The 16,060-nt window shown below is 43.5% G+C and overlaps 1 protein-coding gene across 5 annotated transcripts in view; it reads right to left on the minus strand.

Moving 5' to 3' along the window:
* LOC306922246 (LIM domain-binding protein 2-like) overlaps nt 1–16,060 on the minus strand; it is a 140,609-nt gene that overhangs the window by 38,266 nt on the left and 86,283 nt on the right. For all 5 annotated transcript variants that reach the window (XM_079499679.1, XM_079499678.1, XM_079499677.1 and 2 more), the window contains exon 4: nt 428–550. In XM_079499679.1, coding sequence (XP_079355805.1) covers nt 428–550 — 123 coding nt within the window. The remainder of the gene's footprint in view (nt 1–427; nt 551–16,060) is intronic.

A 16,060-nucleotide genomic window follows, 5' to 3' on the forward strand; every position in this document is an offset into this window, starting at 1 on the left:
CATCTTTTTTACGACTTTTTTGTTTAATCATTATTCTACTGTTCTTATCATCTATGCTGCTGCATTGTCTGAACCAGAGTGTAGATTAGGAGGAGAGTAGCGACACGCTTTGATCTCACCGCCAAGCGGGTGCCTATGGGCTATAGTTCCAAACATTGCTCCTATGGCATGGAACTATCCCATTGAGATAGAATGAGCACTTCCGCATTCCATTGTTACAATGGGAGTCAACGCTATAGTGTCGCCACTCTCTTACTATATTACTCTGGTCTGAACGAAGCCAAACCAAAATAACTTTTACTCTTATGTACCAGCACAAGATGTAACAATAAAGTACAACCGTGAACCCTTGAAACCTTGATATCTATGCTTTGAACGACCCCCGGGAGACAGAGCTATCGTCGCGTGTTGATGATGTCACACTCACGTGCATGGCCAGGATGCTGCGGGGGATGAGTTCTCGGTACTGCCTGATGGTGAAGTGCCACGTCTTGATCCTCATCAGGTCGTCGAAGGCAAACTCTAGGATCAACCGACCCTCAGTACACACCTGACGCGCGCACGCACGCCACGCACGCACACATATACACACACACACACACACACACACACACACACACACACACACACACACACACACACACACACACACACACACACACACACACACACACACACACACACACACACACACACACACACACACACACACACACACACAGGGAAACAAATATAACAGGGTTGAGAGTTCATGGACACAGACAAACTGCCTACAGGAGAAACAGAGCAGTATTTGGCAAGTTGTTTGGCTTTGCTCTTTTGTCACGCCAGCTATTGTTAGGCCACTCGTGGTCAGTTTATGCACACGGCCCAGCAGGCTTCCAAATATCATTATGACGAATCTACATCGATACCCAACGTTTGTTATGATGGTTGGTACTGGTAGAATGTTTATCTCACAACACAAGAACAACACGTTATACCACATTAATCGTGGCATCCCTAACCTTGTACGAATTTTCAAACCCCACAACGCATCGCATCAAAATGTGCTGTGAACTTAGACCTGTGTACTGTTTACTGTATATATACACCAATCCTCCTTGTGACAAAGTATGAATCCAAAGGACAAAGGAAATAAAAAAGGATCTGTCTTGTATTGACTGGCGTGATTTCAATCACATTTTTTGTTTTCGGTTTTGTTCAAGCCAAGGACTTATGGACTTAAGTTAGGACGTACTAGACCTGTACGTGCCCGTCGGCCACCGGCCTACTTGAGAAGCTAATAATACCCGTTGTCAACTTGTCATAGCACCCGTTTTCGGGAGTGAGTCTGCAGTTCTGATTGTAATGGGACGTGCATTACAGTTGGAGGCCATCAATATTGTCCTTTTCTTTTTGCTGAGGTTTGCGTGATCTGCGCAAAAGGACAGTTAACCCATTTTGGGCGGGAACCCCTTTTGGTGTTTTAAACATTATGTTATAATTTAGCTATTGAAAAATAGCAGATCTACAAGCTCATAGCGCGCCACTGAGTGGCGCGCTACGAGCTTGTAGGTCTGCTATTTTTAAAAAATCGTGAAAATATGGAGGATTTAGAAGGATCTTTTTAAATTTTGAGGTCAGGCCTAAATGGGTCAAATGATAAGGGACAATATCGGTGGCACCCAACTGTACATAGTTTTGGAGCCAGAAGGGAGAAGAGTTTGGGACGTGTGGAGCGTTGTAGTGATCAGACGTGCAAGATATACAGTAGGGGTGCCATGCCTTTGGTTGCTTTGAATGCCAGCATCAGAGGTTTGTATTCTGTGCGGGCAGCGACCGGGAGCCAGTGGAGGGAGCGGGGAAGGGGGGGGGGGGGACGTGTGAGAATTTTGGCTGGTTGAAGACCAAGCGAGCTGCGGCATTTTGGATCAATTGGAGAGGCTTAAGTGTGCACGGCGGTAGGCCAGTGAGGAGGGAGTTACAATAGTCAAAGTTTTGACATGACTGCATGTCTGGAACTCTGGATAAGCGGAGCTGGGCTGACTCCTGGGTGAAGGGAAGGGTCTAATTCGTCGAATGTTATAAAGAGCAAACCTACAGGATCACGTGACAGCTGTAATGTGTGCTTTATTACTTGCGCAAGCAGAGCGCGCACGTACTGCGGTCGGCTGCGTATGTATGGTATGTAGGCCTGGCCCCTGATTGGCTGTTGATGGTGACGTAATAAAGATATGTGACTCTTATCGCGCGATAAAAAAAAATATCGCCGTTATTCGCCTTATTCTCAAAGTTGGGTCTGGGAGCATGGGTCTAGCCTGGTTAATAAACCAGACCGAATCAGCCGTTGGCAAAAAAAAGTTGCCTACCAGCGGATTACGGTCTGGCGAGGCTCAGTAGCACGCCTCTTTCCTACAGCAGAGAACAGGTCGGACCAATCGGGACACGGTATGCAATATAGGCGGGCTTTGGTACAGTGACGTTCAATGCTTGAGACTTTTGACTGACAGTAGCTCTGACCAATTGCGTCAAAGAGAAAATGTTCCCCGGGAAATGAAATCCAAGTGGAGCCAGCCCAGACTGATATACCGCGACAGTGTTGTGTGATATTAGTCTGGCTTATTAGCCAGGCTAGCATGGGTCTGCAGCGGCCAGGAGGCGGGCCGTGTGTGCGTGTGTGTGCGTGTGTGAGAGAGGCGGTCCAGACTCCAGGCAGAGCACTGTCTGCGACTGCACGGAGACATGTAGTGCTCTCTGTGTAGTCTGTGAGAGGGACGGTAATTCGGTAAACAGTCAGCAACACGTTACATTTCTACTTCTACTAAAGAAAGAGGCAGCGATGGAGCCTTAAGTCCATATCCATACGTTCTGTGCAGACATGATAACCCATTTAGGCCTGGCGTCAAAATAAAAAAAACGTTTGCTCTGAAAGTATATATATTCAAAGATTTGTGCCGCATTTTTACGATTTTTCAAAAATAGCAGACCTACAAGCTCGTAGCGTGCCACTCGGTGGCGCGCTACAAGCTTGTAGATCTGCTATTTTTCAATAGCTAAAGTATAATATTACACTTAAAACACTTACGCTAAATTATCATCCATGCATCCACGGAACCACAACACCGCTTTGACCAGGGTTGCCACATTTCGTGACTTTGAGAGAGAAACAAGCAGCCAGTTCTATGAAAATGTTAACAGGCCAGATCAAGTCAGAAAATCCGAAAAAGTCGGAAAATAAGCAACTATAGTGCTGACTGCACATCATTGTCCAATGTTGTTTTAGAGCAGTGGTTCTCAAACATTTTCATGTCAAGGACCACCAATATTTTAAAGAAACTTTACAGATAAACAAGTCCAAAGTATCTTATAATGACTAGACTTGGCAACACTGTGAACAGTTCTACAAACTGCACGATTAATCGGTAGCATAATCGGAAGAGGCAATATCGGCCCTAAAAATGCTATATCGGTATCGGAACGGTCTCAAAATAATGCCGATTATTTAATCGGTTTTCACCAGCAAAAAAATAATAATCTACATTTAATTTGTGTACTCTCATATCATTCAGTAGTCATTCAGTTGTGAAAACAGATACTAGATAAAAGAGTATATCTCTCCTGCAGTCCGGAGGAAACCTCTTAACTCCAAAATGTTCATTTTTCAGGACATTTTGAAGGTCCAATGGAGTTAAGAGGTTTTGTCCAAAGCATTTTTTACTACTTCCATTGGTTCAATATTTTCGAAACAACACACAGACATAAAGGGTGTTCAATAGCACTGATTTATGGAATAAAATCAAAAACCTCAAAAATTGAGTTATGAGGTTTCCTCCGGACAGCAATGATATGCTATGTATTGATTGATTGAATACTGTATTTACAGGCTTTGGGCCAAGCCCCTATAGGGCCTATAGGCTTGTTTCCATTGTGGTCTTCTGTATACAATATCGGAATCGGTCAGAATCGGTATCGGCAGATATGACCCTGCAAATAATCGGAGATCGGATATATCGGTCATAATTTCATAATCGTGAACCCCTAATTATCCTTTTTGGTAGCACTTTAGATTAAGGTCATTGTAATTAATATTAATTAAGCATTAATAAGACACTCATTAACAGTCTTATTAACACTTAATAAACACTTATTAGCAACTTAATATTTGTTAATAAATGTTTATAAGCAACCTTAATAAACCGTTAATTAGACAGTTATTAATATTAGTATACATTAATTAACAGTCTTATTAACACTTAATAAATACTTATTAGCAACTTATATCTTTGTTAATAATTGCTTATAAGCAACCTTAATAAACCGTTAATAAGAACCTTATAAATACTCTTTAACTGTTAGACAGTTATTACAATTAGTATACATTAATTAACAGTCTTGTTAACACTTAATAAACACTTATAAGCTACTTATTATTTGTTAATAAATGTTTATAAGCAACCTTAATAAACCGTTAGTATAAATTAATTAACAGTCTTATTAACACTTAATAAACACTTTATTAGCAACTTATTATTTGTTAACAAATGCTTATAAGCAACCTTAATAAACCATTAATAAGAACCTTATAAATACTTTTTAACTGTTAATTAGACAGTTATTACAATTAGTATACATTAATTAACCGTTAACAAGAAACTTCTTATGAATTAATATATGTAATAAGTATAAGTATACTAATAAGTATTTATTAAGTGTTAATAAGACTGTTAATGAGTGTCTTATTAAAGCTTAATTAATATGAATTACAATGACCTTAATGTAAAGTGCTACCTTATTATTTTATTAATGTCGGAAAAAAGGGGAATATTTACTTGTAGTTTGTGACCCATACAAAAAAAATTGTCCACGACCCAAACATGGGTCCCGTTATTTTTGGCAGCAAATTTCTATTTTAGTCATAGTCTTTGGACTGAAACTTAATTTAGTTTTAATCATATTTTAGTCACCTGGAATGTTTTAGTGTTATAGTCTAGTTTTAGTCGAATAAGTGTCATGCGATTTTAGTCGACTAAATCTACAGTTGATTTAGTCGATTCAAATGTATTTTGGCGTGCCTTGATGCCGTCGTAATGACTGATTTTGCACTTGCTGAAAATAGCCGATCTACAAGCTCACAACACGTCGCAGCGCGTAGATCGGCTACTTTCAGCATGCAACCAAGTGTAGAATGACTTATACTGGATATCTTGTCCACTAGTCCCTTCCTAGCATTTTAGTCTAGTTTTTATTTGTCGACGAAATTGTCAGTATATTTAGTCTTAGTTTTAAGTCATCATGGCTTAGTTTTCATTTAGTTTCCGTTTAGTTTTCGTCAGTGAAAAAAGGTATATATATAGTCGACGAACATTTTTCGTCTTAGTTTTATAGTCGAGGAAAACAACAGTGTTTTGGAACCAGCAGCGTGCGTATAGACTAGAGGACGCCATGATGGAACCAGCAGCGTGCGTATAGACTAGAGGACGCCATGATGGAACCAGCAGCGTGCGTATATAGAGGACGCCATGATGGAACCAGCAGCGTGCGTATAGACTAGAGGACGCCATGATGGAACCAGCAGCGTGCGTATAGACTAGAGGACGCCATGATGGAACCAGCAGCGTGCGTATAGACTAGAGGACGCCATGATGGAACCAGCAGCGTGCGTATAGACTAGAGGACGCCATGATGGAACCAGCAGCGTGCGTATAGACTAGAGGACGCCATGATGGAACCAGCAGCGTGCGTATAGACTAGAGGACGCCATGATGGAAACAGCAGCGTGCGTATAGACTAGAGGACGCCATGATGGAACCAGCAGCGTGCGTATAGACTAGAGGACGCCATGATGGAACCAGCAGCGTGCGTATAGACTAGAGGACGCCATGATGGAACCAGCAGCGTGCGTATAGACTAGAGGACGCCATGATGGAACCAGCAGCGTGCGTATAGACTAGAGGACGCCATGATGGAACCAGCAGCGTGCGTATAGACTAGAGGACGCCATGATGGAACCAGCAGCGTGCGTATAGACTAGAGGACGCCATGATGGAACCAGCAGCGTGCGTATAGACTAGAGGACGCCATGATGGAACCAGCAGCGTGCGTATAGACTAGAGGACGCCATGATGGAACCAGCAGCGTGTGTATAGCGTGTGAGAACGTGTACGTCACCAAGAGGGGTGCGGTGTCTGAAAAGCTTGGGACGGCCCTCTCGTGGACATTCAATTCTAGCCCACATCACTCAGAATAGAGTGACGGTGGTATGTATTTGTAAATATTAAGCTCGTTCTTGGCGACAACATAGTGAACCAACACCAGGGTGGATAGAAAGAACGTCGGGTCCAAATACATTACAAGGACAAGGAAAATGTTGTGAACAAACACGGCTGTGCTTAGATACTTTGTTGAACATTATGTCTCTGCGCCCGTGCGCCGATCCAAGCCATTCTACGTCTTTTTGTAAACTTGTCAATCTGGGTTCCTTGATGCTGTCTCCATGCTGGAAAGCTGAACATCTAATTCCGTTTTCTGGCTCATTTCCTCAACGTGACCTGCTGTGGCACTTATTTACTGAGCAAGTCTGCACCATTGTGAGGTCAGTTTAAAAAAAGAACGTATACAAGCACACGGATAGTCGCTCAATGTAAACAAACCAGACAAGCCAGCAAGTATGGCGGCCGCTACCACGTGACACATATGTTGACGCCCCCTCCAGGAGATTTTGGTACACCCTATAGACTAGAGGACGCCATGATGGAACCAGCAGCGTGCGTATAGACTAGAGGACGCCATGATGGAAACAGCAGCGTGCGTATAGACTAGAGGACGCCATGATGGAACCAGCAGCGTGTGTATAGACTAGAGGACGCCATGATGGAACCAGCAGCGTGCGTATAGACTAGAGGACGCCATGATGGAACCAGCAGCGTGCGTATAGACTAGAGGACGCCATGATGGAAACAGCAGCGTGCGTATAGACTAGAGGACGCCATGATGGAACCAGCAGCGTGCGTATAGACTAGAGGACGCCATGATGGAACCAGCAGTGTGCGTATAGACTAGAGGACGCCATGATGGAACCAGCAGCGTGCGTATAGACTAGAGGACGCCATGATGGAACCAGCAGCGTGCGTATAGACTAGAGGACGCCATGATGTAACCAGCAGCGTGCGTATAGACTAGAGGACGCCATGATGGAAACAGCAGCGTGCGTATAGACTAGAGGACGCCATGATGTAACCAGCAGCGTGCGTATAGACTAGAGGACGCCATGATGGAACCAGCAGCGTGCGTATAGACTAGAGGACGCCATGATGGAACCAGCAGCGTGCGTATAGACTAGAGGACGCCATGATGGAACCAGCAGTGTGCGTATAGACTAGAGGACGCCATGATGGAACCAGCAGCGTGCGTATAGACTAGAGGACGCCATGATGGAAACAGCAGCGTGCGTATAGACTAGAGGACGCCATGATGGAACCAGCAGCGTGCGTATAGACTAGAGGACGCCATGATGGAACCAGCAGCGTGCGTATAGACTAGAGGACGCCATGATGGAACCAGCAGCGTGCGTATAGACTAGAGGACGCCATGATGGAACCAGCAGCGTGCGTATAGACTAGAGGATGCCATGATGGAACCAGCAGTGTGTGTATAGACTAGAGGACGCCATGATGGAAACAGCAGCGTGCGTATAGACTAGAGGACGCCATGATGGAACCAGCAGCGTGCGTATAGACTAGAGGACGCCATGATGGAACCAGCAGCGTGCGTATAGACTAGAGGACGCCATGATGGAACCAGCAGCGTGTGTATAGACTAGAGGACGCCATGATGGAACCAGCAGCGTGCGTATAGACTAGAGGACGCCATGATGGAACCAGCAGCGTGCGTATAGACTAGAGGACGCCATGATGGAAACAGCAGCGTGCGTATAGACTAGAGGACGCCATGATGGAACCAGCAGCGTGCGTATAGACTAGAGGACGCCATGATGGAACCAGCAGCGTGCGTATAGACTAGAGGACGCCATGATGTAACCAGCAGCGTGCGTATAGACTAGAGGACGCCATGATGGAAACAGCAGCGTGCGTATAGACTAGAGGACGCCATGATGTAACCAGCAGCGTGCGTATAGACTAGAGGACGCCATGATGGAACCAGCAGCGTGCGTATAGACTAGAGGACGCCATGATGGAACCAGCAGCGTGCGTATAGACTAGAGGACGCCATGATGGAACCAGCAGCGTGCGTATAGACTAGAGGACGCCATGATGGAAACAGCAGCGTGCGTATAGACTAGAGGACGCCATGATGGAAACAGCAGCGTGCGTATAGACTAGAGGACGCCATGATGGAACCAGCAGTGTGCGTATAGACTAGAGGACGCCATGATGGAACCAGCAGCGTGCGTATAGACTAGAGGACGCCATGATGGAACCAGCAGCGTGCGTATAGACTAGAGGACGCCATGATGGAACCAGCAGCGTGCGTATAGACTAGAGGACGCCATGATGGAACCAGCAGTGTGCGTATAGACTAGAGGACGCCATGATGGAACCAGCAGCGTGCGTATAGACTAGAGGACGCCATGATGGTGGCAATATTTCCTCCTGCCTGGCGTCATTCAGAGCATCTGTCCTTGGGCCTCACAGCCAAACCAGCTCCGTATATAAAATGTGAACAAAATAAATGTAATCTGGAGGATGAGGGTGTTTTGACGACGCCAGAAACAAAAGAACTTCAGGTCAGAGAGAGTTGCCAATTAGGAGGGAAAGGGAGAGAGAGAGAGAGCGAGGAAAAGAGAGAATTAGACAAAGAGAGAGAGAGAGAGAGAGAGAGAGGGAAAAAAAACATATTTTTTTGCCCCTTTAGCTGAATTCAGCACTTGCCGGGGCCCTTGCGCTTCTCCATGTTTCGTTGCTGTGACAACCAGAGAGCGAGAGAGAGAGAGAGAGAGAGAGAGAGAGAGAGAGAGAGAGAGAGAGAGACAGATAGACCGACCGACCGACCGACAGACAGACAGTCAGACAGACAGAGTGAGACGGAGAGAGAGGGAGAGAGAGAGAGTAGAGCGAGAGAGAGTAGAGAGAGATGGAGCGCATGAGACTGGGAAACGGATCACCAGATAGATGGAGAGAGCGAGGCCGAGAGAGAGAGAGAGAGAGAGAGAGAGAGAGAGAGAGAGGAGAGGGGGAGAAAAAAAAATCAGCTGATTAGTTGGCATGGCAACCGCAAAGATGTAATCCCAGCAGACACAGTCTAATCAATGCCCCCAGCGCAGATGGTCTCCTGAGGATCAACAAGAAAGAGGCTGGCGGGCATATACAGACCCCCCCCCCCCCCCCCTGCCCTCCCACTGCCCCCCCCCCCCCCCCCACCATCCGTCCATCCACCCACCCGCCCGCCCCCCAACCTAACCAAGTGAACCCCCCCACCACCACCCCCCCCCCTAGTCACATGCTCCTCTGCTCACTCCAGCGTAGCTGCAAAAGACAAACAAACAAAAAAACCAACATACAAACAAACAAACAAAATGTACAAGAGGCAGCTTTTTGCTCCCCAAAAAATTGCCTCCTCGGTACACTGGATATCTCGGCCCCTTGCATGCTGCTTTCCTCCTGGCTGGCTGCTGCTATCTCTGCTTTCAAATGCAGCTGTGCAAAATGTCTCGCAGGATATAAATGGGTTCATGGTGCAGTCTTAAATTAGTTCACCCCCATGGAAGTTATAGGTGTATATTTATATATACTGCACGCACGCACGCACGCACGCACGCACGCACGCACGCACGCACGCACGCACGCACGCACGCACGCACGCACGCACGCACGCACGCACGCACACCGTAGGTAGTTTCCTTCCGAAATAAAGTGAGGTATAGCCTATAGACTGTAGGTACAGTTCCCTTCCAAAAACAAGTTAGGTACAGTTTACTTTACAAAATAAAGTTAACCCATTTAGGCCTGACGTTGAGAAAAAAAAAGTATTATGAAAGAATATATATTCAAAGATTTGTGCCGCATTTTCACAATTTTTCAAAAATAGCTAAAGTATAACATAATGCTTAGTTAAAACACCAAAAGGGGTTCCCGTACAGAATGGATTAAGTATATAATATACAGGTAGAGTTTACTTCCAAAATGAAGTTAGGTGTATATATATGCATTTCTCAGATCAAGGACCCCTTATCCATATTGGATTTATGTTAAATGTGTTTCCCCAGACATTTTAACACGCACATAAACCCTCAATACTTTGTACTTGACCTACTTGGTCTGCTCTTTTTTCCCTGTATACACACCAAACCTTTCCCCCCCCCCGGAAATAGCCGATCTACAAGCTCACAACGCGTCAAAGTGATTTGAGACATACCCTGCTGTAATTGCAAATAACAGAGTAATCGGCATGTTTTGGCAAATTAAAAAGCTTTGTAATGTTTCATTATTTTCACAAGGAGAATGTCCTTAGTGTGTAATGAATAAAGATGGACCTGAATGAGGGGAATTGAGTGTAAAGAGCAGGTCGGCTAAAAGCCCCACACATCATATACACTCCACTGTTTAGGTGGAAATGAAGGCTTTACGTGCAGGTCATTGGCTTTGATGAGCTGTGGGCCCATGAGACCTCTTTTAAAGTATCATTTTATCATTTCAATATGGAACAATTAGGGAAAGAAATAAGCATTTTTGTTTGCCAAATACAGATCATTCTGGGGCACATGAAAAAGGTTGAGTACCACTGACATAGAAACGTAGGTTTTTCAGAAAACGTATAGGATTTAGAAGACTTTTTTTAAGAATCCTCCTCAGGTCTAAATGGGTTAAATGTTTGGGTTTTTTCCCTGACAGCAGAGAAGTTAGTTAAATTACTGTAGGCCTATATATGTTTAAAAGGTGGAACAATTTATTATTTTTCATTTTCCAGATACACTGACTTAAACAGTATTGTGCCAACCACTTACACTCCTATTGATTCCTTTCTGTTTCGCTGTCTTTGCCTGTAGCTTTCCTGCTGTTATATACATTGTCCACTATACAGTGTCTTGAAACTTTAACTGTGCTTTTTTTTTTCTGTGAGGCGACAGCACTACCGACCGTGCCCTCACTTTAACTGTGCTTTTTACCTGACAAGGGTATCTTTGAAAGACAAAGAAGAAGAGGTCCCGCACACTGTCAAGACACTTGCCAAAAAAATGTTCTCTTTATTTGGTCGACGTTTCGGTCGCTTATACCTTCATCAGGGCAGACAATGTTTAGTCTAGTAGCCAAAAAGTGAACCCGGACATGTTGAGTACACCAACGTTTTATGTTAGAAATGTTTAGTATGGGTCCCCAGCATGTAGAAACTGCCGGATGCTAACTTGCATATGTTGAGCAATTTTCATAATTGGCAGATGTCAGCCCGGAACAGACGAAGGGGATGGGACTGTATGTGACCATACCATTAACAACCTATAGAAGGCAAAATATTCAAAATTTCATCATGCTTTATCTAGCATGTGATGTGTCAAACTAGGGGGTTTTCATGATGCTGAATCCATTCCAAGCATGATGACATTGTGAACATTTTGCCTTCTATAGGTTGTAATTGGTATGGTCACATATTATGCCAATTATGAAAATTGCTCAACATATGCAAGTTAGCATCCGGCAGTTTCTACATGCTGGGGACCCATACTCAACATTTCTAACATAAAACCTTGGTGTACTCAACATGTCCGGGTTCACAATGGGGCTCTATGGGCTGGCTACTAGACTAGTTGACAATGTTGACAATAATTGTCTGTCCTGATGAAGGTCCAAGCGACCGAAACGTCCACCAAATAAAGAGCAACATTTTTTTGGCAAGTGTCTTGACAGTGTTGCGGGACCTCTTCTTCTTTGTCTTTCAAAGATATACCCTTTTCATTATATGCTCTATTGCCCCACGCATCTGTCACCAGCCTTTTGAGGTGTGCATCGGCCTTTTGCTATAACCCATTTTGGGGCGGGAACCCCTTTCGGTGTTTTTAGCAGTACTCTTAGCAATTGAAAAATAGCAGATCTACAAGCTCATAGCGTGGCACCGAGTGCAGCGCTACGAGCTTGTAGGTCTGCTATTTTTGAAAAATCGTGAAAATGTGGCCCAAATGTTTGAATATATATTCTTTCAGAGCGAACATTTTTAACTCAAATCTTTGCTTCTGGGGGGTTGTCCCATGGAACAACATATTTTCAGATGGGGGTCGGCGGCCAATTACATATATTTTTGGATACATACATATGAAAATGTTTGAGAACCACTGATATAGAAACATGGGGGTTTTCAGAAAACTGTCAGGATTTAGAAGGCATTTGAGAATCGTCCTCAGGTCTAAATAGGATAAACGGTGCTTTACCTTTGCCTCATAGCAGAACCAATACTCTCTACAGCAGGGGTTCACAAACCTTTTAGGTTGACGTCCAAAAGAGACGTCTTACAGTATGTTCCCCCAGGACCCTGTATTCTTTCCCCCTTTAAATACATAGATTTGTATTTATTTATTTGTTTATGTTTTATGGAATTCTTTGAATTTGTTTTTTACTTAAAAATATAGTGAAAATATATGTGAAAGGTATTTGGGGGTATTACTTTTGAAATAAGATAACAAAATTTAGGAACCGCAACCGTTTACTCACAACCCATAAAAATTGGTTCGCGAGTTGCGACCCACATAATCTGGGTCCCAATATGGTATATCATTAGAGAAACGGCTGGATGGCACTTACACTAATATATACTGTATATGTATATATATATATATTATATATATATATATATATATATATATATATATATATATAGCCTACCAGTAAGACGCCCTGAGGGCGAGGTCGCGTGCACGCATCCACCTGGGTGACGGCAGACTGCTGGGCGAGTGCTGGCGTTTTGGAATGGGGGGTCAGATCAACATCTGTACTGGCCATATATGGAGTGTGTATTGACAGGGTTTGATGAGGTCAGATAAACATATGGAATTAATTCTGTACTGGCCATATATGGAGTGTGTATTGAGTATACATGGTTTGATGAGGTCAGATCAACATATGGAATGTTAGAACAGGTCAGCTCCATATATGGAGATCTAAGGGTTTGAGGCCAGATGTAGAGTTGCTGGCAGGCTCCATATATGCAGATCTAGGTGATAATCCAGTCTTCTCCATGTATGGTTATCCAGGGTTAGATGAGGTCGGTGTCGTGATCTTCATATACAGTATGTATGGAGACGGCCATATATGGTGGCATGACGTGTGACGAGGCGTGATGACACGAGGCCGGCGTTACCATATATGGAGGCATGGTGTCACAAGGCATGACCATATATGGAGGTGTGATGTCATAAGGCATGACCATATATGGAGGCGTGACTAACACATGGGAAATGCGCGATTCCATAGTTAACTAATATAATAAGATCTGTCTTGGAAGAGCCACCCATCGACGTCTCTAATATACGGCAACCTTCCCCGTGCTTCTTCACTGGTCCGATCCAGAAGAACACAGTTTGCCGGCCACTGCTACAGAGCTGATCATGAGGTTGGTTATATCTTCCCTTCTTCTCTGAGAGTCCTGCCTCAAAGCAGACCAGAGGTAGAAAACTGTCGTTCCCTGATGTCATCGCTATAGGGACACACATGCATCAGTAGGCAGGAACTGGGGACGGCTGCATGTTGGTATGCGGTCAGGTTTTCAGCTGGCTCAGGGAAGAGGACCACCCTGACATGCATATAGCCCACTATAGATAGGTGAATGCACTGTATATCTGTCTGTGTGTCTGTGTGTGTGCGTGCGTGCGTGTCTGTGTGTGTGCGTGCGTGCGTGCGTGCGTGCGTGCGTGCGTGCGTGCGTGCGTGCGTGCGTGCGTGCGTGCGTGCGTGCGTGCGTGCGTGCGTGCGTGTGTGAAGATGAGTGAGTAGAGGACTATAGAGGTATAGGTACTTTTGTTTACTCTGTGATACTTGACTGTTGCCTTTTAGCATCAGTGTATTTTGTAATGTAATGTAATGTAATGTAATGTAATGTAATCTGTAAATGTTTTAATTTATTCCTGACTGGACTCTCGGGAAAGATTAGCCGAAAGGCTAAAAGAGAGGTCTATAGAGGTACACTGCTCTTGTCTTCATGTCTTTATGTATGTCAAATGTGTGTATATGTGTTCTGCATATACTTGGCTGCTGTGTCGCAAGACAAATTTCAGTGTGAACTGAAATCAGATCCCCAAAAAAAATAAAAAAAATAAAAAAATGAAATGAATATATAGTATATAGTATACATTTTTTAACCACTTCAACCATACATTCTGTACATTATGTATACCCTTGTTGACCCCTGGGGAACACTGGTCAACAAAGGTATACAGTATATACGTACTGTAATATATTTCCACTTGATTTCGTCGACTAAAACTAAGACAAAAGATTTTCGTCGACTACCTTGTTTCACTGACGAAAACTAAATGGAAACGAAATAAAAAACTAAGCTATGATGACTAAAACTAAGACTACATATATTGACAATTCCGTCAACAAATAAAAACTAGACTAAAATGTTAGGAAGGGACTAATAGTGCACAAGAGATCCAGTATAAGTCATTTTACAATTAGTTGCATGCTGAAAATAGACGATCTACAAGCTCGTAAGCTTGTATATATCGTTACGACGGCATCAAGGCCCGCCAAAATACATTTTGTTAGACTAAATCAACTGTAGATTTAGTCGACTAAAATCTTACGATATTTAGTCAACTGAAACTAGACTAACACTAAAACATTCCAGGTGACTAAAATGTGACTAAAACTATTCTAGAGACTATAGGACTAATACTAAAAATCTAAATTTGCTGCAAAGAAACAACACTGTCCACACCATCACCATGAGTATAGCAGCACGGAACAAAAACAATGCATTACAGTGGAAAGTTCTATGAGAAAACCAAACGTATTTCTTCACAGTAAAAGGCCTGATTAGCAAAAAGAAATCTGACATTACTTTTAAAATGTACCATGAACAGTATTCATACATACAAAACAACGTTCCCATATGAAAATGAAAGCGGCTGAAGGAGTCTGAAGTCCCCTTGAATTAAAAGCAGGGCCATTAAAAAGGTACGGCCCCTCAAAGAGAGTCCCCATCGATTTAAGAGCAGGGTCATAAATCTCCCTCACCGGGGACTCGGATCAGGGGAGCTCGGACTCTGTGGACCAGCAGAGAATTACGCCACCATGCAGGCTCCTCGAGGACACTTTGCATGACATGTCTGTTTAGAATCCAAGAAGTGAACATCACCAAATTGTGTGTGTGTGTGTGTAGCCTATAACAGTAGTGCACCAGTGTTGATTTCGTCGACTAGAACTAAGACGAAAAATGTTTGTCGACTACCCTTTTCCACTGACGAAAATAAAATGGAAACTAAATGAAAACTTAAGCTATGATGACTAAATCTAAGACTAAATATACTGACAATTTCGTCAACAAATAAAAACTAGACTAAAATGTTAGGAAGGGACTATAGTGGACAAGAGATCCACTATAAGTCATTTTACAATTAGTTGTAAAATGACAACTAATTGTTGCGACGCGTTGTAGGTTTGTAGATCGGCTCATCGGCTCATCAGTCATTGCGACGTCATCAAGGCCCGCCAAAATACATTTTGTTCAAAATACGTTTAGTCGACTAAAACTAGACACTAAAACATTCCAGGTGACTAAAATGTGACTAAGACTTAAATTAAAACTATTGAAGAGACTATGACTGAAACTAAAAATCAAAATTTGCTACCAAAAACAACACTGCAGTGAAGTGACAATTCAAAAGACGGAGGGTGATGATATCAGTCAATGCATATAGTTTGACCTATACAGGGTTTGGTGGGGCGGCAAGTATTCTCCATATGCAGACCGCGGCCATGGCAGTTAATGGCAAGGTGCTACCTATAGGTGCAACTTCCCATAGACAGCCCATTCATCCAAACAGAACAGTCCTATCTGATTGTATTACACAACGTCAAACTCACCAGCATTGCAGCTGTACGAAAAGCTTGAATTATTCTCTTTCTATCCT

This window comes from Electrona antarctica, assembly GCF_951216825.1.
Source record: "Electrona antarctica genome assembly, chromosome: 1".
Lineage (NCBI taxonomy): Eukaryota > Metazoa > Chordata > Actinopteri > Myctophiformes > Myctophidae > Electrona > Electrona antarctica.